The 26,430-nt window shown below is 44.1% G+C and overlaps 1 protein-coding gene across 3 annotated transcripts in view; it reads right to left on the bottom strand.

Moving 5' to 3' along the window:
- Positions 1-6,484: 6,484 nt before the first annotated feature.
- Positions 6,485-26,430, bottom strand: part of IP6K3 (inositol hexakisphosphate kinase 3) — a 31,747-nt gene continuing 11,801 nt past the window's right edge. For 2 of the 3 annotated variants that reach the window (XM_029573810.1, XM_029573811.1), the window contains exons 2-6: positions 23,235-23,593; positions 13,733-13,937; positions 12,887-13,065; positions 12,422-12,597; positions 6,485-7,364 (exon numbers count right to left, since the gene is read on the bottom strand). In XM_029573810.1, the coding sequence (XP_029429670.1) occupies positions 6,891-7,364; positions 12,422-12,597; positions 12,887-13,065; positions 13,733-13,937; positions 23,235-23,433 (1,233 nt within the window). In that variant the 5' untranslated portion in view covers positions 23,434-23,593 and the 3' untranslated portion in view covers positions 6,485-6,890. Of the gene's footprint in view, positions 7,365-12,421; positions 12,598-12,886; positions 13,066-13,732; positions 13,938-21,373; positions 21,432-23,234; positions 23,594-26,430 lie in introns of those variants that run through there. The other variant, XM_029573812.1, reaches the window with a different exon arrangement.

Here is a 26,430-nt window from a genome sequence, read left to right as displayed (position 1 = left end):
ATTATTTTTATTTTAGATTTTATATTGTGCTAAGTTATGATGATTTTTGTATTGCTTGGGTTAGTTGTCATATTTATTTTTACTGGAAATGACGTTTGTCTTTTCTTTGTATGACCGCTTGGGTAACATGATTTATCAAGTGGATTATTAAGTTTTAATAAATTAAATGAAAAATGGAATACTATAAACCCAATGTTCAGCGGAATTTTAGCTCTTAAGTCTGAGAGCATTCCAATCATTCTACAGTGGGAGTTTGTGTCTGTCTACTGTATTAAATAGATAATAACTCCCTCTTCCAAATTACAAGTAATGTCACCATTATACCATATCAATAGTATCACATTTTCTTTGAAGATGCAATCCAGAACAGAAGATTTTCCTAACTAAGCTGACACATACATTTTTTTTTTTACGTCTGGAGCCGTCACTGCTTCCATTGCTGTTACCTAATGTTTCCCTGATAAGGATCGATGCTGTCTCCTAAGGGTTATTCATATGCAATGATTCTGTATCTAAAGTTGCCAAAACACTTCTCTTCCATCACATAATAAATAGTTTCTCAGTGAAGTGTGATGAGTCTCTAATATAGGATTCTTGGTTGGTGACATATGGTTTAAAAAAAATTAACATACATTGATAATGGTTCACAAAGAGAATCATCTCAGCAGACAATGGATTGTCTATGGATTTATGCACCTTAGGTGAATAGTTGGAGTGATTGAAAATTATTGATACAAGAAACCATATTCTTTATCTGCAAGATGTCCAAGAGTCACCCCTTCAGACAAAATTGATCTAATGATCTTTTGGATATGAGCAGTAGGATTTTCTTTTAGCCATAAATAATAATTTGCATCTGATAATTGTCTATTGACTTCAGCTGGATGCTTGTGTTTATTCATCAAAGCTCTTCCTCTAGCTTTATCAACTACTTTAATGACTATTGATGTATCTGTCATTAAGTTCTTCAGAGCAGCTCTTTCATCTTTAGACAAATTTAGAAAAAAGGCCATTTTTTGTTATACTAAAAATGTTCAGTATCCCTATAAATCAAATGTTGAATACATAAGGGCATGGTCAAGGGGATTAACATAGCAGAGATTAAAAGTGGTTTGGAGCGCTCTGGCCATATTGAATCTTTTGTCAGAATATGGTGAGGATTCTGGGTACAAAATTAACATCAGCAAGTCTGACATTTTTCAAGATAGACTTAAGGTTACCCCTACATGTTTTTCTCGGTTTAGGATGCACGTCACTTTGAAAGTTACCATCCCTTGGTGAGAGAGGTAATGGTGGTGGGGCCACTTGGCAATAGTGATCATAACATGATCAAGTTTGAACTAATGACTGGAAGGGGGACAATATGTAAATCTACAGCTCTAACTCTCAATTTTCAAAAGGGAAACGTTGATAAAATGAGGAAAATAGATAGAAAAAAAAGTGAAAGTGCATGCCTTTTCCTTTTGTTCTTGGTTTGATCTAGTGGATTACCTTCCTACTGATGCATACTGTATTGGAGGAGTGTATACTGGAATTAATAGTGTGCTATACTCTGTTGATCTATGTCTCATACTCATTTCCTCTTATTTTGAAAAAATTTATAAATAAAAAGTTATTACAAAAATACAGTCTTAGAAGCGCAGTCCAGCGTTATTCTATGCATTAAGAAAGTTGGAAGGAAGGCAAAATGATTATCGGCATGGTTAAAAGGTGAGGTGAAAGAGACTATTTTAGCCAAAAATATCCTTAAAAAATTGGAAGAAGGAGCCATCTGAAGAAAATAGGAAAAAGTATAAGCATGTAAACTTCTAATTCCTTTTCCAAAAGTTAACTGGTTCCCCTATTCAATGTAAACTGATATGATAGTCCTATGAATGTCGGTATAGAAAAGTTTTAAATAAATAAAATAAGTGTAAAACATTGATAAGGCAAGCTAAGAGAGAATTTGAAATGAAGTTAGCTATTGAGGCAAAAACTCATGATAAAACTTTAAAAAATATATCAGAAGCAAGAAACTTGTGAGGGAGTCGGTTGGACCATTAGATGACCGAGGAGTTAAAGGGGCTCTTAGGTAAGATAAGGCCACTGCAGAAAGACTAAATTAATTCTTTGCTTTTGTGTTTACTAATGAGGATGTTGGGGAGATACTGGTTCGGGAGATGATTTTCAAAGGGGAGGAATCAGATGAACTGAAATAAATCACTGTGAACCTGGAAGATGTAGTAGGCCAGATTGACAAACTAAAGAGTAGCAAATCACCTGGACTGGATGGTATGCACCCCAGGGGTCTGAAGGAACTCAGAAATTAAATTTCAGATCTATTAGTTAAAATTTACAACCTATCATTAAAATCATCCATTGTACCTGAAGACTGGAGGGTGGCCAATGTAACCCCCAATATTTAAAAAGGGCTCCAGGAGCAATCCAGGTAAATATAGACCAGTGAGCCTGACTTAGGTGCCAGGAAAAATAGTGAAAACTATTCTAAAGGTCAAAATCATAGAGCATATAGAAAGACATTTATTTATTTATTTAATTTATTTAAGTTTTTTTATATACCAACATTCAAGACGGTAGTCCCATCATGCTGGTTCACAAGAAACAGGGGTGCAATAAACTTTACAATTTGAACAATGGTGCAGAAAAGCAGTTACATGTAACAGGGAATCAATAACTAGGAGTAAGAAGGAAAATGTTTATTTTGTTTGTTTATTGCAACACAGTCAGCATGGATTTACCCAAGGGAAGGGCTTCTTTTTTTTTTTTTGCAGGGGTTAATAAAATGTGGATAAAGGTGAACTAGTACAAATAGTGTATTTAGATTTTCAGAAGGCATTTGACAAAGTCCCTCATGAAAGGCTTCTAAGAAAACTAAAAAGTCATGGCATAGGAGGTGATGTCCTTTCGTGGATTACAAACTGATTAAAAGACAGGAAACAGGGAGTAGGATTAAATGGTCAATTTTCTCAGTGGAAAAGGGTAAACAGTGGCGTGCCTCAGGGTTCTGTTTTTCAATATATTTACAAATGATCTAGATAGGAATACGACGAGTGAGGTAATCAAATTTGTAGATGATACAAAATTATTCAGAGTCAATAAATCATAAGCAGATTGTGATAAAGTGCAGGAGGACCTTGTGAGGCTGGAAGATTGGACATACAAATAGCAGATGAAATTTAATGTGGACAAGTGCAAGGTGTTGCATATAGGGAAAAATACCCCATGCTGTGGTTACATTTATTTATTTATTTATTTAAAAACTTTTCTATACCGTCGCTAAGTTATATACCATCGCAACGGTTTACAAATAGGCACATAGACTAAGGTAAGTAAATGTAGGATATCTTACATTCTAACAGGTGCCAATAAAGTTCAGTTACAATTTCATAAATAAAATCATTATTTGAGTAATGTTGGTCAAGTCCAGGTATATTATTGAGTTACTATCGCTTTGAAATATTACTTCTTAAAAGTAGGATTGATTAAAATCATTCTCATCTACATTACCTTGTACTTTCATTCTCTACCCTCCACACTCTTTAGTGAAGGCTTTTTTAAAGAGCCATGTTTTTAGATTTTTTTTAAAAGTTTTGAGATTATTCTGTAATTTGAGTTCGGGTGGCATCGTGTTCCATAGTATGGGCCCAGCCAATGATAAAGCCCTTTCTCTCACTTGGGTTAATTTTGCTGACTTTACTGAAGGGATTGTTAGTAGTGCTTTGTTTGCTGAGCGGAGGTTTCTTTGTGGAACGTGTACTCGTAAGGCTGTGTTTAGCCAGTCTGCTTCTTTATCATATATTAGTTTGTGTATGGTGCATAAGGCTTTGTATTTTATCCTGTATTCGATGGGTAACCAATGTAAGTCTGCTAGAGTTTCGGTTATATGGTCCCTCCTCTTTTTTCCAGTTAGTATTCTGGCTGCAGTATTTTGAAGTATCTGGAGTGGTCTTATCGATGTGCTTGGGAGTCCTAGTAAGAGTGCGTTGCAGTAGACAGTGCTAGAAAAGATAAGTGTTTGCAATACTGTTCTGAAGTGGGCAGGTGTGAGTAATGGTTTTAATCTTCTGAGGACCATAAGTTTTGCGTAGCCTTCTCTTACTTTTATAGATATGTGTTGCTTCAGGTTGATTTCTGGGTCCATTATTACTCCCAGATTCCTTACTTTTTCGGCTAGCTCAATTTTTTGGTTATTTCTTAGGGTTATTGGTGTTTGAATGATTTTAGTATGTTTTCTCTCAAGGTGAAGGAATTCAGTTTTGTCAATGTTGATAACCAGTTCCATCTGGTTTAGTAGTTGTTTAATTATGTCTAGGTACATGTTAGCTAGACTTAATGTTTTTTCAATTGTGTCGTCTATTGGTAGAATTAATTGAATGTCGTCTGCGTAAATGTAATGTATTATCCCTAGGCCTGCCAGCAGATGACATAAGGGTAGCATATATATGTTAAAGAGGGTAGCAGACAGCGCTGAACCCTGAGGTAAGGTTCCATAGTAGGAGCTACCACCCAGGATAAAGATTTAGGCATCATAGTGGATAATACAATGAAATTGTTGGCTCAGTGTGCTGTGGCAGACAAAAAAGCAAACAGAATGTTAGGAATTATTAGGAAAGGAATAGTGAATAAACAGAAAATGTCATAATGCCTCTGTATCGCTCCATGGTGGGACCGCACCTTGAGTACTGTGTACAATCCTGGTCACCACAACTCAAAAAAAATATAATTGCAATGGAGAAGGTACAGAGAAGGGCGACCAAAATGATAAGGGGAATGGAATTTATTTATGTTTTTTATATACCGGTCTTCTTACATTATATGCAAATCAAATCGGTTTACAGAGAACTATTGAAAGGTTTGCTTGGGAGCAATTACATATAACGAATAACGTTTTGAACAAACAGATAAATAGAACTTTTTAAACAACAGTTAAATAGAGAAATATATTAGACAAATACACTGAGTTTTAAATGTCTAAATGTCTTAATGTTTTAAATAAAACTTTTAAATAGCCTTTATAAAAGAAGAAGAAATAAATAGATGGCCAAAAGACAATGTCTAACTCAAACATGGTATTAGGAATTATTCCTATTCTTAAATGTATAGATGTCTTGCTGGAAACAGAAATCATTGGAAAACTAACTTCCGCTTGAGTGCATCGACTGAACCATTGTGGGAAAGAAAATGAAGAGGAGGGTGGAGCTGGAGATATGCATTTTAGAGCGTGGCAGATACAAAAAAAATAACAAATTGAAAGCTGCTTGTGAGTGGTCAGGGAAATGCTTGACTGAATAGCCAAGTTTTCAGATTTTTCTTGAATGACTGGTGGGAAGAGTCTTGTCTTAGTTCTAGTGGAAGTGAATTCCATAGAGAAGGGCTTGCGGTGGAAAAAGCTCTATTCCTTAGCTCTCTTATGAGGAAAGACTAAAGAGGTTAGGGCTGTTCAGCTTGGAGAGGAGACGGCTGAGGGGGGGATATGATAGAGGTCTTTAAAATTATGAGAGGTCTAGAACAGGTAGATGTGAATAGGTTATTTACTCTTTCGGATAATAGAAGGACTAGGGTGCACTCCATGAAGTTAGCAAGTAGCACATTTAAAATTAATTGGAGAAAATTCTTTTTCACTCAACGTGCAATTAAGCTCTGAAATTTGTTGCCAGAGGATGTGGTTAGTGCAGTTAGTGTAGCTGGGTTCAAAAAAGGTTTGGATAAGTTCTTGGAGGAGAAGTCCATTAACTGCTATTAATTAAGTTGACTTAGAAAATAGCCACTGCTTTTATTGGCAGCAGTAACATGGGATATACTTAGTTTTTGGGTACTTGCAGCCTGGATTGGCCACTGTTGGAGACAGGATGCTGGACTTGATGGACCCTTGGTCTGACCCAGTATGGCAACTTCTTATGTTCTTATGGGTTTGCCCTGGAAAGGACCTGTACTTATTCTTCTACCAAAATGGTCAGCTCTTATAAGACAGGCAACTAAACCCAAAGAACGGTCGAATATGCACAAAATGGCACTAAATGAGAGAAACTTGTGTGATAATACGAAACAATTTATTAAGAATTTAACTTCATGTGAATTACCCACCCCCACCATGCCTAACACCAGTAAGGAGGAGTTTTCTTACAGCAGGAATGAAGGAAACTCCATTGTCTCTCATTTGATTATGTGTCTGTTCATTCTGTAAACATTACATCAAGATGTCGCAGTCTTTGCTTTTTGGCCAACAAAGCACACATTATCTACATTCATGTATAAAAAAAAAAGAGTGCAACATGTTCCAGTGGTGTGCACGAAGCTCTTAGCTCTGTTGCTCGCAGCTCTGAGCCAGGTATCTCATGGTGTCTCTGCTGGCGTTCAATAGTGCGTGTTTATTGGAAGGCAGTCATCAAATGTCTTTGCCATGTCCTTGCAAAGCTGAATGAACGCTAGCAATGCAACCTGTTAAAACCTGGTCAAACACTTCTCTGGATGTTTGACCTACTTGTCTCCTACATGTAAAACATTCTCAGTTTTTCAGCCCTGTGAGGTTAGGTTTTTTTTTTTTTAAGTAAGAGTATTAATTTTGGGGATTTAAGTTATAATGAGGTCATCCTTTACCATTAAGACTTGTTCAAGTAATAAAATTCTGTCATTCCCAAGAATGGAGGCAGGGGTTCAAATGCACAGCAGGTTAGGTTTGCAGCCCTGCACGGTGCTTCAGTCCTGCTTTGGCTTTTATGCCTTTATATATACAAATATTGTATATATATAATCTTTCTATAAGCACGGTTGGATATTCAAAGGCACTCCAACAGCAGGAATCCAAGCTACAAGGGCAGCTAGGAAAGCTTCCCAGCTTGACTGTCATCTGATAGTTCTTACCACACTGCTCCCGCAGTTTTCAGCCTTTGTCATTCTCCTGTTTGAATGCTCTGCAGAATTCGCGAGAGGTTGTCCAAGCCAAAAATATAACCTTGGTCAGGCCCTTCATCGTTGGTTTGGTTGTCCCGGCAGCCCTTGTAGGTGGTGTGAGCAAAATCGATCATGCGGACATCAACCTTGGGGTGACTGTTCACGACATAGGGCAAAGCGCACCCATTCTTCTGAATATACCCTGGGTGATCCAAGGTCACTGTGCCTTCTGCTTGTTCCTGCCCATCATAGACAATGAGGAGGGAACTAGAATAGAACCTGTAGGAGTTCTGGCCTTCAATGACAGACTTGAGGGTCCTCAGCTGGAGCAGGATGGGCTCCAAGAGATCAGTCCGAAGGCACTTCCCGTTGTGCAGGAAATGGTAGAGAGCTTGCCTGAAGCCATCGGCTGAGAGCTTCCTTCCATAATATTTGTCTTTGCAGAGGAAGTGGCCCTTATCCGCTTGATAAACCTTGAAACAAAAGGAGAACACAGCATGAACCATGCAGTAAGCCTGTGACTGGTTCAGAAATATTATTAAGGATCATAAAATATTTTGATACCAGTGTTTATTGATGAATTTCAGTAAGATATTAAGACCAGAAATTTGTTCTCTTGTTATTTGTTTAATGAATTTAATGTTGGTAAAGGTCAGGATACCAGATGGACAGCACTAGAAACCAAAGCTCTTCCTTTATCTATTTATAACAGGATTCACAGTGCAAACCAAAACACATGATTGGGTATTTATAAATAGAAAATACACAAGACGGGGTGCTTTAATATCAGTAACAAGATGTGAAGCATTAAAGTTAATAACATAGTACAAGGAGCATTAATAACGCCACACAGAACAGGGAAGCATTAATATCAGTGACACAGGATAGGGAGCACTAATAGTAACACAAGACATGATTACATTAATTGCAGTAACACATGGCAGGAGAACATTAATAGTAATTACATAATACAGAGAACATTAATAACAAGGCAAGGGAAGCATTAATAACAATAACACAGCATAGAGAGCATTAATACTAATCACATGGGACAGGGAGCATTAATAGTAAAAAAAAAATGCAATATGGAGGGAGTACTAATAGTAACAACAGGATGGAGAGCATTAATATTAACAGAACAAAGGGATAATAATACAGTACAGAGGGAACATTAACACGAATCACACAAGACAGTGCAAGCATTTATAACAATACAGTCTAGAGGGGGTATTAATACTAATAACACAGGACAGGGGAGCATTAACAGCAATAACACAGGATAGGGAGCATTCATACTAATCATACAGGATAGAGGGAGCATTAATAGTTAATTAGGTTGAAAGAAGACCAGAGTGTGCTCAAGTCCAAGCTTCCTCTGATTGGCCAATAACTTTCCCTACGAGGTAGGGAAGGTGAAACAATTCTTTTCTGACCCCAGATATGAGAATCAGCTCAGAATTACTGGACCAGTACTCTTCCCTAGAGGTCTCATTACATCCACCAATGGGCTTTTCTCTCCAAAAGGACTTGTCCAATAGTCTGTTGTAGTTATTTAGACAAAATGTTCCATCATTTCCCCACTCTTTCAGTATAAAATCCCTTCTACTAAAAGGGGTCCAAATCCATTGTTCCTGAGCTTGAGAGGGAGCCTCCTTATCTCGCTTGTTATTCTGGGGTGAATATATCACTGGATCTCTATATGGTCCTTTAATCAGTTTCTGTATTTCTCAACCTTATGTCCCACCTTTTGGTGAAGCCCAGGGTGAGGTACATCAGCAAAACAACAATAGCCAAAACATCATTAAAAAAAACAAAAAAACATTTAAACAACCACAGACAAATCTCTATGTGTTTAGTAAATATCCCCTTATACTGTGATCCTACAGCTCGATGTCCAGAGGGAAAAATGGAGCCCATCCTGGCTTTACTCTCGTTGCATGCTGGGAGATGTAGTTGTGATTTCCTTATTGAGGTGCCTAAGAAAGGCAGGACTATATCTCCCAGCATGCAATAGGGTAAAACCAGGACTGGCTCACCTTGTCCCCCTGGGACTATGGAGCTAAGGGGGCAATTTCAAGTATCCTGCCTAATTGCAAGGTGTACGTGAACTTGGCAGCTGATTTTCTTTAAACTAGCCTGGTAGTTTCCCTTGAATGGTGCACGTGCTTTTCACCTTCTGTTTCTGTGGGTAGCAGAAAGAGGGCAAAAGAATTTGATTTTCGGACTACGTTAGTTGCTTTCCTCCTTACCAACCTAAATCCTCCCAGTGTACCCTGGAATGCCTCTTTTCACTCCGTCTCAGTTGTGTATTTATTTGGGATGTCCTGATAACCAGACCCACTTTGAGGGTTTAGAGCATGGCCTCCTGGTGGAGGCCTGGATTTCTGCACAGGGAAGGGAAGACAGGAAGAAGGAAGACTTAGGAGTCCCATACTTCTGCTTTGGGTCCTGAAATGTCCACATCTTTGCCATCCCGGGAGTTTTCCCAATTCCCCATTCAGTGCTGTGCCCAAGTCCCCGTGCAGTTTTCAGTATACGTGGAGCAAGTCACTTAGGAAGGAAACTTTTAAGCACCGCTGCCCGTGAGGCAAGCGGATCCTTCTTTAAGCTCCCCTTGCTTCTCTGACACAAAAGGCAATAAGAACTGGATCAATATTCAGAAAGCAAGCAACTGGAAAGAGACAGAGCTGGCAGCTCGATCAATACACCCCAGCCAAAGGAAAGCCACCTCAGCCTTCCCGGGGACACCAGGGGAAGCTAATTTATGGCCTCGGTCTTAGGGGACTGCAAGTTCAATTAAAAATAACCCATAAAGAGAAAGAGCCATCAGGCTCTTCCGAGCCACAGCCGGAACACTGATGGATGACCTGAGCCGTCGCTGTCCTAAGTCGGGGCAGGTTTTAACCTCTGCTTCCATGAGCAGAAAGAAAAACCAGAGCCGAGACTGATATTGTGATGGCGTCTCATCTACGCTCCATAAAGCAGCAGAGCCAGCCAGACTACAAAACAGGGTGCACCAGGCTTTCACTTAAGAGGCCGACTAATTTAAGAAGGGATCATGCATGAACAATAATGACGGTTGTTTTGAGGTATTATTTTTGTATTATGTTTTTTGTTGTTTTTTTTATGCATATGATTTTACTGTTTTAATTTTTTTTTGTTTAATAATGTTTGCATTGCTTTGAAAGATTTTATTGTAAAAGCTGGAAAGCGATTAGTAAACTTTTATAAATAAATAAATAAGCAAGCCCGGTCCCCAAGACCTGCAGACATAGTCAAACTACACCCCCAGAGCTTCTGTGTTCTGTAGACACTGTAATTGTTGCTTGGTTAAATTCTAACAATATAAGAATATTCTAAAATACAGACAGACAGAAAGTTTTGCCTTCCAAAAGTTTTGACTAATCTGTGGGATGAGATGCTGGGACTGCATCTAGTAAAAGTATTCTAAGATTTTATTTACAAAGTAATACATATTATTTAGTTATTTATAAATTCTGAGCTGTCTGTCTACAATGCTAGGTGGGTTACAATAAGGCAATTCATTAAAAGAGGCTCTGTGCAGGCAGATAAGGTAGGTTTTGTGCCTGCACAGCTCATCGTGGTCCTTTTGCCTCCCCTATGCTACCTCATACCATCAACAGGACCTTCAAAGCCATCCAGTTAGGGACAAGACGGAGAGGGGAAGGCAGCGAGAGCACCACCCACCAGCGGCAGATGCCCTCTCTGGGCTTGCTTTCAGTGATCTATGCGCATCAAAATCTTGTTTTGTGTGTGTAAGCGGCATTTTGAAAATTAGTCAGGGCCAACGGGCGCAGAAGCGCACATGTAATGCGGTTTCGTGTGTACTTTACGTGTACCGAAGAGAGGCATTATGGGGGGGGAGAGGGGAGGGAGGATAGAGCTGCAACTCAGGCAGACTTTTAAAAAAAATGTTTATAATGTATGCGCGTATGTTACCCCCGCACAAGGTATTGCCCTGCTTGGAGCAGGTGTAACTCTGTGCGAGGTCATCTGTGCAAGTACGCGGCTGATTACCCAAGGATTTTCAAAGCAAACCTACAGGGTGGATTTTCAAAGAGTTGTGAGCGTAACACTTACGGTAGCAGATGCGCGCGCAGATATTCATGTAAATGCTGTTTTATAAACCTCAAACGCACACGTGCAAGCAACGATGCACAAATAAATTTGCTCGGATAAAAAAAGGGATGGGTCAGGGGCGATCCAGGGAGAGGCCAACATTTGCCCACAGAGGTTGCTGTTTTATTTAACCTGCCAAAGTACGTTTGTTACCTGCTAATCATCTGGCACGAGTGAGAATAAAAATCTTTATAGCAAAATACTGACTGGGTAAACCGGGGGGGTTTCAGGCTGAAGAACCAGGCGGGGCTTGATGACCTAGAGCGAGACTGGGCAAACTGGTGACCAATTGGTAAGACCGGTCATTTCCTTCACATGCACACGTTACAAAATTTGATGATTTACACGCGTAAAAGTCAACACATGCCAAGAAAAATAAATACTCCAGTTAAATCTCCATGTGTAAGTGAGAAAAATCAGAGGTGCAAGTACTCTCGTATAGGAGATTTGCGCCACTTAGCCAGATAAGTCTCAAAAACCGCTGCTTATCCCACTGTCGCAAAAACGTTTAGATAGGCAAGCACGTTATTGGGTAGATTTAAGCGTATTATATATATAGTGCGCATGCATGATACAAAGTGTGTGTGATTACGCATTCGCGCCCATCTACGTGCTTTCATCGGTGTGCTCACACATATATTAGTTATTCCCTTTGTGCACGTTTGCTTTGAAAATAGCAGGCAAAGTCAGCGTGTGCGGTGTGCACGCAGACTTCATTACTGTGTGCGCTGTTATATGATTACCCTCCCCATGTACTTTTCTCTTCCGGGAGAAGGCACCGCTCATCCTGTGGTACGACCACCGTCCTTGCTTGTGGCAGGCCCTCTGGCAGTGCACGGTATTGTTAATGGTATCCTCGGCTCGTAAAGACTAACAGGTCTTCAGATGAGCCTCTTCCCCAGGAATACGGACCATAAGGCCCTGTCTAGTCTTGTTCAAACTATTTCCTGTCACAAGCCAGAGGCCCCACTCAACCTCTGGCTTTGCCTTCACTTCTCTGTGCTCATCCTTCATGAATTCTGTGACTGCCACCACCTCCCCCAGGAGGCTGTGCCAGGCGATCCGTTTCACTTCATTTATTGCTTATTCTACGATGTGCTCAGTGCAGTGCATCTACCACCCTTCCCATGGAAAAATACTTTAAAAATCTCTCTCCTGAGTCTGTTGCCTTGGAGTTTTATATTTTGACCTAAAACTTCCTTTCCACAGAAAAAGGTTTGCTCCTAGTGCCTTGCACATACCTTGGGGGTATTTTAAGGTCTACATCACGGGTCCCGTCACCCTACTCTCCTCAAGACTATACAAATTTAGGCCCTTAAATCTCATCTCACAGGGCTTTTGGTGCAGACCTTGCATCCCCCTCCAGTCTCGAAGGAAGAGCGTTTGCTACCTGCATGCCACAGATGCGCACTCCCAGTGAGCTTGATGTACTCTGTGCACACTTCTTCATGTGGCGCGCCCTCTTCTCCTCCGTAGCATCGTCGCCGTGCTGTCGCGTGCCCATCTTCAGGTCCAGGATGCAGGGATACTTGAACTGGGAAGCCACGTTTTCCAGCAACAGAAACCCTGCTCAGAGTTAAAGGAAACTACCTCCACCCCTGCGCAAACAGGAGCTTCACAACTCAAGGATGACACCCTCACAGGAAGTCGATCACCTTCCTGTCGAGGTCGCTCTCTGCCCCAGATTTCAATAGCTTCTCCCTTCTAGCCACATCGCTCACATTCCTGCGACTGCCATAGCGTCCCCCTCCTAACTGTTCCTCACTTCTAGAAAGTTCACCCCTTACAGAATTAAAAGAATTATCCTTTCGGCGCTGCACCACCGGCAGGGCACGCTGGGCTGAGGAAAGGATACGGTGCAGCGTATTCTCGTGGTACTCGGACGACATGCGCGTCAGCTGCTCCTCGTGACAGTGCAGACCCCAGGGGTTATAGTTGATTCTTTCAGCAGAAGTCCTGGCGGAGTCTTCCAGAAAGCAGGAGACCTCTGTCTGGAAGTGGAACTCTGCTCTCAGGAGGGCGGTCCCTGAACAACTGAGGAGGCAGCAAAGGGGAGAGCAAGGAAACAAATGAATGTGTTTAGTTTTGGGAAAACGATAGGACTCGAATGGCACTTCAGCAAATCCCAGGACAGAAATCTCTCCCTTTGTTTGACGTAGCTTAAAATATAAGGCTTAGACTACATCCGTGATTCCAAACCCCCACATCCAACTGGGTTTGCCAGATATCCACAATGAATACACATGATATAAATTTCCATATATTGGGTCTCCAATGTATGCAAATGTATCCCATGCATATTCATTGCTACAAAAACAGACTGGGAATAGCATCGCCAGGATAGGTTTTGGGGACCTATGGACTGGATTCTGACTTAGCTGTAAAACTCCTTGTTGCCTCAGTAGTAGGGTTTATGCTCCCAAAATGTGTTCATGTGCGGGTTAAACTATGCATTCGGCTGAATGCAGCCTTCTGCATCGGCCTGTGTGCATCTGTGCAAAGAATACAGTCAGGCCTTAGCTCCTGAAGAAATCTGCATTACCACACCTCCTGTCTCTCCCCACTCACTGAGCGAAGACTCAACAAATAAACATATTTCAGGAGGTCCCAGGCTGAGTATTAACTGCGTCTGCATGGAATTAGCTCAGTACGGAGTGCACTAGCGGCCGAGTCAGCATCACCCACTGCTATCAGGACCTACCTCTCATTAACGGTCTTCGTCTTGAACTTTTTCCAGCTGGCCAGCGAGCACTCGCTGCCACCGGCCTTCTCCCGTTTCAGCTTGCTCCATGTTGACAAGGACGATTCTGCACCCATGTCGAAGGAGGCATGGCCGTCCGCCTGGGGGCTGGCAATCAGACTGGGACGGCCCCTGCTGTCTTTCCTCAGGGACACGGAGATAACACCTTCAGTCAGGAGGGAAGAGGAAAGGGGGGGGGGGGGGGCCATGAGACAGGGCAAAAATGAGCTCCCGGCCCTGGGTTATCACCCCGGCTAACCCTGCCACGCCCTCATAAAAGTGCGAGGTGCCATGACGCATCACATGCTTATGCATTACTTAACTACGTCAGAGCGTGTTTTCATGGTAACTCTAGTAGGTTAGAGAGTTTCACAGACGGCTGAAAACTGATAGCATCCCACGCTCTTAGCCCTGCATCTCTGGACCCTGGCTAGAGATACCTTCGGAGAGCGGCCTGGGGGGGCTGTTCTTGGCTTCGCCCCCTCGTTTCCCTTTCTTTAGCCCTGGACCTGCTCTGTACAGCATGTTCCCACCAAATAGTTCATCATAACACAACCATGGCATCAAGGGACCCAGCAAGGATTCTTGCAGTGTTCGGCCGAACCTGCGGCCGCGGGAGATCAGAAACGTTCAGCGCGGCGCAGAGCAAGCCCCATCCCATTGCCTCAAGGGCTTGATTGATCCCTGACATGGCTAGCACTGCTCATAGTACATGCACACTGCCTTGGATAATGGTTTCTCCCTGCCATGTAGCATGAAAGGCTCCTCTTAAGCCCGGTAGTTCCCAAGGGATCAGCACCGTACAGAGGAACAATGGTAAACGTAATCATTTCGAGAAGGGGAGTACAGGCACTGGCACTTCTGAAACCCCGCACAGCGGCACACGGAGAGGGCAGCTTTCCTTTTCAAACTTAAGACCATCTCAAACTGTCCTTCAGCCAGGCGGATACAGACAGGTGCATTCATCCAAGCACATAGCTTTACCCTTCTTTTAAATGCACATTTTGTGAGTGCAAACCTTGCTGCCGATGCACAAAATAGGAGCAGCGCTCAGCGCCCTCGCACGGAAACCCCATGTAAACGAGGGCATTCTGCAGAGAGGTGCACCGTCCTTAACCCTGGTCTGGCGGAGTAACGTTTCCTGCATTGCTGTTTTAGCACTTAAAACCTGAGGGGGGCGGGCGAAAAAAAGAGGTTTTTCAAAATCCTAACCGGTGGCTAACCGCTGCCACTCAGCCAGATGAGTCTGACCTCATCCAGCTATCTCGCGGCGGTTAGCTGCCGCCATTTACCTGGGATTAGTACAGACTGGCCAGCTATCTGGCCGCAGTTTAGCTGGATAAGTACGTTCTCTCTCCAGTTTCAAGGCCCCCCACCCTTTTCTCGAGTTAAAATGTGCGTTTGGCCCGTGCTAAACACACCTTTTCCAATCAATCGGGCCGCTACAGTAAAACCCGCGGGAGAGCCGGCGCTCTGAGGAGAGCGCCCGCTCTTCCCCAACCGCACCCAGGCCACTCTCCTGGGCGCGCGATCAAGTATTTAAATGAGGGCCCGCAGTAAAAGGAGGCGCAAGGGACACTAGTGCGTCCCTAGCGCCTCCTTTTTGACAGGAGCGGTGGCTGTCAGCGGGTTTGACAGCCGACACTCAATTTTTCCGGCGTCGGTTCTCGAGCCCGCTGACAGCCACGGGTTCGGAAAACGGACACCAGCATAATTGAGCATTCGTCTTCCGACCCGCAGGCACATTTAAAATTTTTTTTTATTTTTGGGGCCTCCGACTTAATATCGCTATGATATTAAGTCAGAGGGTGTGCAGAAAAGCAGTTTTTTCTGCTTTTCTGTACACTTCCTCGGTGCCAGCCGAAATTAGCACCTGCCTTTGGGCAGGCGTTAATTTTTGAAAGTAAAATTTGCGGCTTCGCTGCACATTTTGCTTTCTGTATCGCGTGGGAATGTCTAATAGGCCCATCAACATGCATTTGAAGGGGGTCATGCTTTGCATGATGTCATACACGACATCATCAAATATGAACCAATCAGATTCTGACTTGGCAATGTGATTTACGACACTAGAAGTGACACGAATTGCATGGGGAACGGGTTAAAGAATTTCAGTGCTCCAGGGCCACTACAGGCGAGCGAGTCCAACACATACCATGCGAGGTCTGGAAGGACAGCTTTCCTTTAAAGATTTCTGCCGTAGGGAAGAGGCCCGACTCATCTCTCATGTCCCCCCTTCCCCCCCGTAGCTTTAACTGGTTTCCGGCTAGAAACCCAGCTGACATGAAGGGACTGTGGTTTGGGGCTCACAGTCTGCATGGCTTCAAGATTCGTTTTTACTAGAACTTGGCACCCCTTCAGCCACCAGAATGAAAACAGCAGCTGTCCCTGCCACACTGCCCATGTGTGCATGAAGCTTAGTGGAGAGACGACGGGGGAAATATAGGGTTTCAATTTCGTATAAAGCTCGTAAAATACATACATATCTCTACAGTCTCATAAATATCCTCTCTCTTCTACTGAAGTCTGAACCCCCGGAATTCTCTGGAAGCTGATGGGAGGGGGTAGCTAGGAAGGACTGCCTACCCAGAAGAAGATTCAGAATGAGACCATGGCACTATTAAAGTGTGAGAACACTAGGGTCGCCAGCTCACCCAAGTCATGCCAAAGAGACTGATCTAGTCCTGATTTTACCCCATTGCATGTATGGAAATGTAGTTCCTAATTTTCTTAGGGCAAACAGAACCACAATTCCATGCATGCAGTGGATTAACAACAGGGCTGGATCTGCCTGTCCGGAGTGACTTGGGTGAACTGGCAACCCCAAGTGCAAAGGGGCAGAAAGACTGGGTTCAGCCATCCCCCAGCAATGTGGAGTGCTAGCTGGGCATGGGGACGGTACCAGAGTCTCCTGAAGAGCAACGCGCAGCGCTGCCATTGAGTCTCCGTACAGGCCCTGCTGATTCAGCCATTTTGCTGCAGATCTGCTTATTTGGAGACAAGTCTCACCTTAAACCAGGGCTTCCCAAACCTCTCTATGAATATACATGAGATAAATTTGCATGTCATGGAAACTCAGGCTATGGAAATTTATCTTGTGCATGTTCACTGTGGATATCCTGAAAACTCGACTGGCTGTGGGTCCCCAGGACAGGTTTGGGAAATACTGAAAATACTGTGGGGGGACAAGGGGAAGGGTGGATAAGATGGGGTGGGGTGTTGCCTACAAAATGCAAAAAACCTTGGCCTTTCTGGCAACATAGTGAGGCTTTGGAGCTGGGCGGATGATCCTTCAGAAGGGTGTCCTGTCGGCACTTTCCCCGTTACGGATTAGCGAATCAATACGCTGGTTTTCACATGGTGTGGCTCATCCGATGCTCTGCAGCGCAGACATTTTATCTCCATCTCAGGCAGACTCCAGTTTCACCAGACAAGCCAAGCAATGGGGAGGATTTACATCCTCCCCCCCCCCCCCCAATACATCTCAGGGGCCACCTCTCCCCTCCCCCCAGAGCGTGCAAGCAGGATACAGCGGCAGCTTTAGAGTTAGGTTATTTTTGCATTGCCGTGGAATTTACTGCCACGGTGAGTCAGGGTCGAGAGACTCTGATCCATTTCCCATCCCTCTCCACTCCCCCCTGCCTGCCCCCACTGCTAGAGTCCAGGTTACCCGGATGACAGTGCTAACGGGACTCCAGAGGAGTGGGTGGTGACTAAGGTGGTGACTAATTATTATTGACCAACTACCACCACCTCTACCCTTTTTAATCTCCCTTTACCTCTTAATTATAACCCACTACACAGATCATAAACTACAATCATTTACACTTCTATGCCATACAATTGTTAAACATTATATGTTTTCTTGTTAAACGTTCGGCCAGTTCCAAACAACGGTATATAAAAAACCCCACATAAATAAATAAAAATAAATAAGGTGGAGTGGCTTGCACCGCTGAGTTGGCATTGGCAGCAGTGAAGGAGGAACTTGCCTTTGATGCCTCGTGGACAGGGCTTCCCACACCTATTCTGGGGATCCCACAGCCAGTCGAGTTTTTAGGATATTCCCAAAGCATATGCATGAGATACATTTGCATATACTGAGTCTCCATGGTAGGAACATTTATCTCCTGCATATTCACAGTGGATATCCTGAAAACCCGGCTGTCTGTGGGGACCCCAGGACAGGTTTGGGAAGCCCTGGGTTAGACTTTGCCTCTCAACATAGACAAAAATATTTCACTTTCTCTGAATTGTAAAACAGTGAATGCAGAATACTGCCCCGCCCCAATCTGATAAGGGTTTACAAAGAAGCCCTCCCTCTCCTCTCATTCCCAAAGCAGCTTCAGGGTCACCCGCTTTTAGGACAGGAAGGGTATAGAGCAGGTGTAGGCAAATCCGGTCCTGGAATGCAGCAAACAGGTCTGGTTTTCAGGATGTCCACTATGAACATGCAGGAGATAGATTTGCATACAGCGGAGGAGGCAGTGTTTGCAAATGTCTCTCATGCATATTCATTAAGGATATCCTGAAAACCAGACCCGTGGGGGAGTGGAGTTGCACTAGAGGGGTATCACAGAGAGGGTAGTGCACCTCCTCCAGGGTACCCAGATGCCCCAGCAGCACTGCCTCGGGCACACAGGGTAGCACATTGAAAAGTACCGCCCTCCTTCCAGGGGTCCCCAGAGGTTCCATTTGTACAAAGACCTCTTTCCACCACAATGCCAAAAATGATGGCTATAAGTGGTGGCCAGCAGATGAAGTAAGACGACAACCTTCCCTTGCATTTGGCACGTTGCCACTATGGCACACTCCTCCTTTTCCCTACATATGGAGCTGCCAAATGACTCCGCTCCTACGAGAGACCTTAGGCCAGTGCTGGCTTTTTTTAAACTTGCATCCCAGGGCTCTGCGCTATTTGTAGTCCCTATTTTTTTAAATTTAAACATTTATAGTCTGCACAATTTCAAGCACTCAGCAAATTATAACAAAACATATATATTCAAAAACGATGAAATTAAATTAAAACAGATTAGTTAACATACAGGCCGCTACAGTAAAATTCACGGGAGAGCAGGCGAACGCCCGCTCTCCTGAGCACACGATTCAGTAAGAAAAAATATTCAAATTAGGGCCCGCGGTTAAAAGAGGCGCTAGGGACACTAGCGCATCCCTAGCGCCTCTTTTTGGACAGGAGCGGCAGCTGTCAGTGAATTTGACAGCCGACACTCAATTTTGCTGGCGTCGGTTCTCAAACCCGCTGTCAGCCACGGGTTCGGAAACCAGACGCCGGCAAAATTGAGCATCCGGTTTTCAACCCGCAAGCCGCGGGCTGATTTTTTATTTATTTAAATTATTTTTTACTTTGGGACCTCCGACTTAATATCGCCATGATATTTAAAAAGGGCTCCAGGGGCGATCCGGGAAACTACAGACCGGTTAGCCTGACTTCAGTGCCAGGAAAAATAGTGGAAAGTGTTCTAAACATCAAAATCACAGAACACATAGAAAGACATGGTTTAATGGAACAAAGTCAGCATGGCTTTACCCAGGGCAAGTCTTGCCTCACAAATCTGCTTCACTTTTTTGAAGGAGTTAATAAACATGTGGATAAAGGTGAACCGGTAGATATAGTATACTTGGATTTTCAGAAGGCGTTTGACAAAGTTCCTCATGAGAGGCTTCTAGGAAAAGTAAAAAGTCATGGGATAGGTGGCGATGTCCTTTCGTGGATTGCAAACTGGCTAAAAGACAGGAAACAGAGAGTAGGATTAAATGGGCAATTTTCTCAGTGGAAGGGAGTGGACAGTGGAGTGCCTCAGGGATCTGTATTGGGACCCTTACTGTTCAATATATTTATAAATGATCTGGAAAGAAATACGACGAGTGAGATAATCAAATTTGCAGATGACACAAAATTGTGCAGAGTAGTTAAATCACAAGCAGATTGTGATAAATTGCAGGAAGACCTTGTGAGACTGGAAAATTGGGCATCCAAATGGCAGATGAAATTTAATGTGGAAAAGTGCAAGGTGATGCATATAGGGAAAAATAACCCATGCTATAATTACACAATGTTGGGTTCCATATTAGGTGCTACAACCCAAGAAAAAGATCTAGGCGTCATAGTGGATAACACATTGAAATCGTCGGTGCAGTGTGCTGCGGCAGTCAAAAAAGCAAACAGAATGTTGGGAATTATTAGAAAGGGAATGGTGAATAAAACGGAAAATGTCATAATGCCTCTGTATCGCTCCATGGTGAGACCGCACCTTGAATACTGTGTACAATTCTGGTCGCCGCATCTCAAAAAAGATATAATTGCGATGGAGAAGGTACAGAGAAGGGCTACCAAAATGATAAGGGGAATGGAACAACTCCCCTATGAGGAAAGACTAAAGAGATTAGGACTTTTCAGCTTGGAGAAGAGACGACTGAGGGGGGATATGATAGAGGTGTTTAAAATCATGAGAGGTCTAGAACGGGTAGATGTGAATCGGTTATTTACTCTTTCAGATAGTAGAAGGACTAGGGGACACTCCATGAAGTTAGCATGGGGCACATTTAAAACTAATCGGAGAAAGTTCTTTTTTACTCAACGCACAATTAAACTCTGGAATTTGTTGCCAGAGAATGTGGTTCGTGCAGGTAGTATAGCTGTGTTTAAAAAAGGATTGGATAAGTTCTTGGAGGAGAAGTCCATTACCTGCTATTAGGTTCACTTAGAGAATAGCCACTGCCATTAGCAATGGTTACATGGAATAGACTTAGTTTTTGGGTACTTGCCAGGTTCTTATGGCCTGGATTGGCCACTGTTGGAAACAGGATGCTGGGCTTGATGGACCCTTGGTCTGACCCAGTATGGCATTTTCTTATGTTCTTATGTTCTTAAGTCGGAGGGTGCACAGAAAAGCAGTTTTTACTGCTTTTCTGTGCACTTCCCTGGCGCCGGCAGAAATTAATGCCTACCTCTGGGTGGGCGCTAATTTCTGAAAGCAAAACGTGCGGCTTGGCTGCACATTTTGCTTTCTGGATAGCGTGGGAATGACTAATAGGGCCATCAACATGCATTTGCATGTTGCGGGCGCTATTAGTTTCGGGGGGGTTGGACACGCGTTTTTGACGCGCTATTACTCCTTACTGAATAAGGGGTAAAGCTAGAGTGTCGAAAAAGCATAACATTAAAAAAAATCAAATTTACTGAATAACACTGAACACTTTTATAGGCGCTTCCTCGATGACAGTGCAACAATAAATACAATAATCTAAACACATCATATAAATAATACAGCAGTACAATACAATACATAATGAATCCAACCTTTAAAACTGTCTGTGGTACAACATTTGCACGCATCAGTGGGTCCACAAAGATTTAGATACCAGGTGGCGGGAGCGGCAGCTTATAACTTGCCATGTATTTCTGCCCCGAAAGTCCACCTGTATGTTTCAGCCCATGCATACTGCGTGACATGCCAGGCACTCATTCTCTCTCTACTCATTTTTCAAAATTACACACGTATATTTTATGCACGTAATAATCAGAACAACGCATGTGTAATAACTCAGAATTATACAGAGGCAGGTAATGGCTGCTGCTACCATAGTCCGTGTGCATCATGATAGGGGTTGTCAAACCTTGGACTGGTCTGCACTCTTCCTCCAGGATCTGGATCACTTGGCCGTTCTCTCTCTCTATATATATATATATATATCTGGTGGTGCCCACACTCCTACTGCTTCTTTCCATGGTAGTCAAACCACTCTGGGAATGTGTGGGCAGAGCCATGATACCCTGCTCCTGCACCTCATCCGGCGCTCAGAGGCACCCGACAAGCTCTTTGAATTCTTGGAGAGTCAGTGAAAGGTCAGAATTTCACAGAGTTAAGCACATCAGGATGACACAACTCGTGGCCCAGCCTCAGCCATCTACTGATAAGAGGCTTAAACAGAGCAGAGCCTTCAAGAAAGCTCCGATTTAGGCTGTTGGGCACCCGGAAGACTTGTTGCTTACAAGGGCACAGGTTCTGCTGCCTGGATTCTCACGGCTGTGCACTGGGTTTTGTGCCAACTGGTGCTGGATCAGCGGTTACAGCATGGCACACTCACTCCTGCACAGTTAAAGCAAACTACAAAGCTCAAGATGTGTTCTGTGCTGAGATGACCTGGCATCACTGGACAACACAGAGGGAATTTTAAAGGGGGCTTTGTGGATAATAATAGTCACATAAATGGCATGTACATGCATGCTATTTTATAAGCCCCGAGGGGACACGTGTATATTTCACCTGGGATAAAAGGCAGGGCCTAAGGGCGTTCCGGGGAGGGGCTCAAAAGTACACCTGGTAGTTGTCGTTTTGTAAGGGGTGTACACGTGTCCATTACTGAACTTATTCGTACACTTTTACGCCTGCTAATTGACTCGTGCAAGTGAAATTGGACTTTTGTCTGTAGCTTTTGAGTGAGAGGTCTGGGTGAACTGATGGGGGCTCCGGGTGAAGTGCTAGAGGGTCTAAATGAGCTGGAGAAGGACTGGGATGAGCTGGTGGAAGTATCTGTGAACGGAGGATTCAAAGTACTCCCGCAAGTAAGTATCTTCAAAACGGTAGGCGTACATTCCTCATACAATACCTGCCTCCGCGTTTAATGCACGCAGTGTAACAATTATTTCACATGGAAAACATATGTGCGCATGTCTATAAACTGGACAGAGAAAGTATGCATTTTCTTGCACTGGAATTATACGCTCATACTGAAACACTCGCACAGACTTTTGGAGCAGAAATGTGCATTAATCTCCACCCGTCCACTTAACACGCACAAATGCTCTACCGTGGATAGGTTTGAAAGTTGGGCTCTGATTGATCTGTTGTCCGACTTCAGCTCTGGAAGGAACACACTCTGAGCTTTATGGTCCAGTTCCTCTGTGCAGTAATAAGAGTGTGTAGGAAATAATAATAATTTGGATTTATTCAGAACCTTTTTCCAAAGCAGTTTCCCAGTGCATTACAATTTAATGTTTAAGAAACACAGATGCAGGCACCTCTGAGATGGCTGCACAAAGCCTTCCAAAGCACAGAGAGCTGTAGAAAGCATGGTACTTTTCTTATTACCTAATTATGGTTGAGTAAAGTGAAACCAGGGAGAAAAGATAAATAGCTCAGTGTCACAGAATCCATGGCAGAATCAGAATGAGAACTGAAGCCGGAAAGATTGAGAGATTTCACTACATTTACTCAGGCAGTAGGAGAGCAGGATTTGAACTCATATCCCAGTTTTCCAAATTCATATTTTAGGGATTAAACCGCACACTGATACCCAGAGCCGGTGGGGGGGCCCTGATGCACCACCTTCTCACCACCACCAGCATGCGCAGTGACGAAATGAATTCTCAGAGCAAATACATATGGGGTGAGATTAAGGTTTTATCTTCAGAGAGCCTGGATGAGCAGCAGGGCCTTACCTTTGTACTGAGGTGTGAAACGCATCATTTCCTTGGGGAGGGTCTCGTAGAAGCGCTGCTCCTGCGACACCAGTGGCTTGCAGACTGTGTGCTCGTTGTACTTCAGCATGCTCATGTGGCCCCCCACCTGGTGGTGGAAGGGTTCCAGCAGCACCCCTTTCCTGGGGTCCGCCGTCTCCCTGCCATCGCGCACCACCATGGTATGTGCAATACTGTTGTCCGTTTGCCCGGTGGGACTCGGTCCCTGGTCCTCAGGAGCGGTGGAGGCAAGGACGGAAGCTATAGCCCTGGAGGTGCCGGAAGACTCTTCTCCGTGGAGGTTAACGACTATTTAACGCCTGTGGCCACTGGCAGAGTCTCTGAAAGCCAAAGAACAAAGATTATTTCAAGCTGCTGAAACGAAGTGTGCGAGTGCCTTAAAATTAGTATTCCTTGCTCTTTATCTACGGTCAGGGTAGTGGCCACCCAGCTGCGATTCCATGCTCCACAGATTTCGGTGGCATGCAGCGTGGCATGGGATAGACCTCACCTTTAGAAATATAAGCATTGTCAGCAGATATGGACCAGTCTGCTCATATTTGCCTGCCTGCCTGCCTGCTGTGCTCTCGCAGCGCTTACTTGATCTCCTGTCTTCTCCCACTCCCATCCCCACCACCACTAGGGTCAGTTTGTGCCTTACTCCACGCAAGCTTGAATTCTGCCACTTTTATGGCTCCTAAAAACCTCTGCTGGAGGTCTGTTCCAGGTGTCCACCACCCCTCTCGGTGAAAAAGACTTTTCTCACTTCCTTTTGAGCTTTCCTCATTCCATGAAAAATATTGCATTCTGGTTCTTTATTCAGGCCTGCTGGATATTTTTTTGTTCGTCTCGTATCTCCCCTTCCCTTTCTTTCGTCCAGGGAGCACATATTTAGCTCCTTCAGTCTCTTTCCGCATGCACCATTTTGCTGGCTCCTTTTGCAGATGGGGGCCCCAGAAATGGATGCAGTACTGAAGGCAGGATCTCATTGGAGCCCTATAGAGAGATAATAATACATCTCCTTTTCTACTAATGATATCTCGCTCTTGATGTACCCAAAGTTATACCGGCTTTCCCAAGTTCTTTGTCACACTGATGGGTTACCTGGAGGTCACCAGAGATGACGACCTCCAAGTCTCTTTCCTCTTTGGTGACTACTAGCTCTTCTGCTGTAATATGGATCTCTGCACTGCAGGCATATAATTTGACCAGTCTTCCAATTTTTTTTTTTTAAAGTCATCTTTCATCCTTTCTGCCCCCTCTGGCATGTTGCAGATTTTCATGCCATCTACAAACGGGCATGTTTTCCCTTCTAACCCTTCCACTATGTCATTTATAAAGACAGTGACAGGACTGGGTCAAGGACTCATACTTGTGGCAACCTGCTGGTCACTTTCTTTCCACGAGTGGACACCACTGAGCGCCACTCTGAGTCCTATTGCTCAACCAAGGTCTTGTCCACTTTAGAATTATTTTTCCAACTCCCGGACTGGCTAACATTCTCAGTCTCTTATGCAAAATAGTGTCGAAGGCTTCACTGAAATCCAGACAGACCACGTGTACCGCAACCCTCGATACTAGTCACTTCAAAGAAATCAAGATTGGCGAGATCGTCCCCTTGTGACATCAGGTTGCCTACAATCCTGCGAGCCGCTGGCTTCAAGGTGTTGCGCTGTTCTAACCTATAGTGGCAATTTCCATTACTTATCCCATCCTGATGTAAGGTTGCACTCTCTCCTTGGGAAGCTGAGGGGCACAGTCAGCACCTCCTTTAGTACTTTTGGGATGTATCTCGCCCACTTTCAGCTGTGCCAGTCCTTTGCAGGCTACCTCCTCGGTAATGTGTTTGCTCATTCCACAGTCCCTTAGGTCTGTGCTTTTTTGCTTTTGATCTGTCATCCTCGCCTAGTGTGACTACGGCACAAAACTTTGTGTTTAAGATGTCTGCTTTCTTCCTTCCTCTTCACTAAACCCATCCTCCCCTTTAGCTCTTACTTGTCTCCTTTTGGTCGTCCTCTTTTTTTCACATCTATCTACAGAAAGCTTTATCCTTACTGACTGGGCAATATACTGCTCCCTGTGAGCCTTTGGCCTAATTGCACCTGGCTTCCTTGTATTGAAAGCGGCAGGGGCAGCTATGTAGGAAAGAGCTCTCAGAAATGAACAAAAAAAGGGGTGTGGGGGGGAGGGGGGAGGAGAGTGCTTTTGGTTTAACTGACCATTGAATTACCACAGCTTGTACTGGCGTAGGGCTCGAGCATGGGTTTTATTAACGATACAAAGAAGGTCTCCCTTCCTAGTTCTTCTTCTTTGGGTCCTGGTCCTGCCCCTGCCCCTCTGTACCTGCGCTGGATGTTCGGGGGCTGAACAACAATTCGGCTGAATGGGTCCGGTCAGTGCCCTTGGAGACTGAGTCTCTCCCCCACAGCAACCAAAATTCTCCTTCTCCCCAGCTTCCCTCTCACATTAAAATTCTACCTCTAAAATGCCCCCCCCCCCCCCCCCCATTCTTCTCCGTTACCCGGGCCCTGCATACTTCAGCAGCCTAGACTATATTTATTTGTGGGCAGTGGCGAGTGGAAGGGCTCGGCGAGAGTGTCGCCCAAGCCCAGGGGTGGGGGTGAGGAGGCATCAGTGGCAGAGGTAACCTCCTGCGTGGGAGCAGGCTCAGAGCTTGACCGCCTCCCAGCCTTGCCCCATCACTGGTGGGGGGGAAGGCCCCTGACAGCCCAGGGAGTCATTTTAGCCCGGTGATGGTCCTGCCCTCACCTTCCACTCTGGCTACAATGGGGAAGAGGAAAAACAATTTGAAACAGGGGCCAGGTCGGTGATCTGCTCTGCAGAAAATCAGCACAGACTGTGGGATTCCCAGCAATATGGTGACAATAGGGCACTGCAGCCTAAATAACTAGTTGCTCATAGCTGGTTACTTGATGACCCTGGGTATAGACCTGGACAGGAGTCAGATGTGAAAGCCAAGCGACCTCAGAGGACCTGTGCTATTATCAGTAAGGCTGGGTGAGGACCAGAAAGCCTGAAGCAGCTTAGGCCAGATCAGGCCAGATCAGCATACTAACTGCTAGATAACACCCTGTTAATAATAAAGCCCTATGAGAGATTTCTGTCTCTTAACTCCTGCTAAAGAAGTCTAGGATCAAAACATTCCCTGCCCACTAAA

Source organism: Rhinatrema bivittatum, chromosome 12 (genome assembly GCF_901001135.1).
Source record: "Rhinatrema bivittatum chromosome 12, aRhiBiv1.1, whole genome shotgun sequence".
NCBI classification, from domain to species: Eukaryota; Metazoa; Chordata; class Amphibia; order Gymnophiona; family Rhinatrematidae; genus Rhinatrema; species Rhinatrema bivittatum.
Note: the sequence above shows the minus strand (reverse complement) of the source record. Positions and strands in the feature narration are given on the sequence as shown.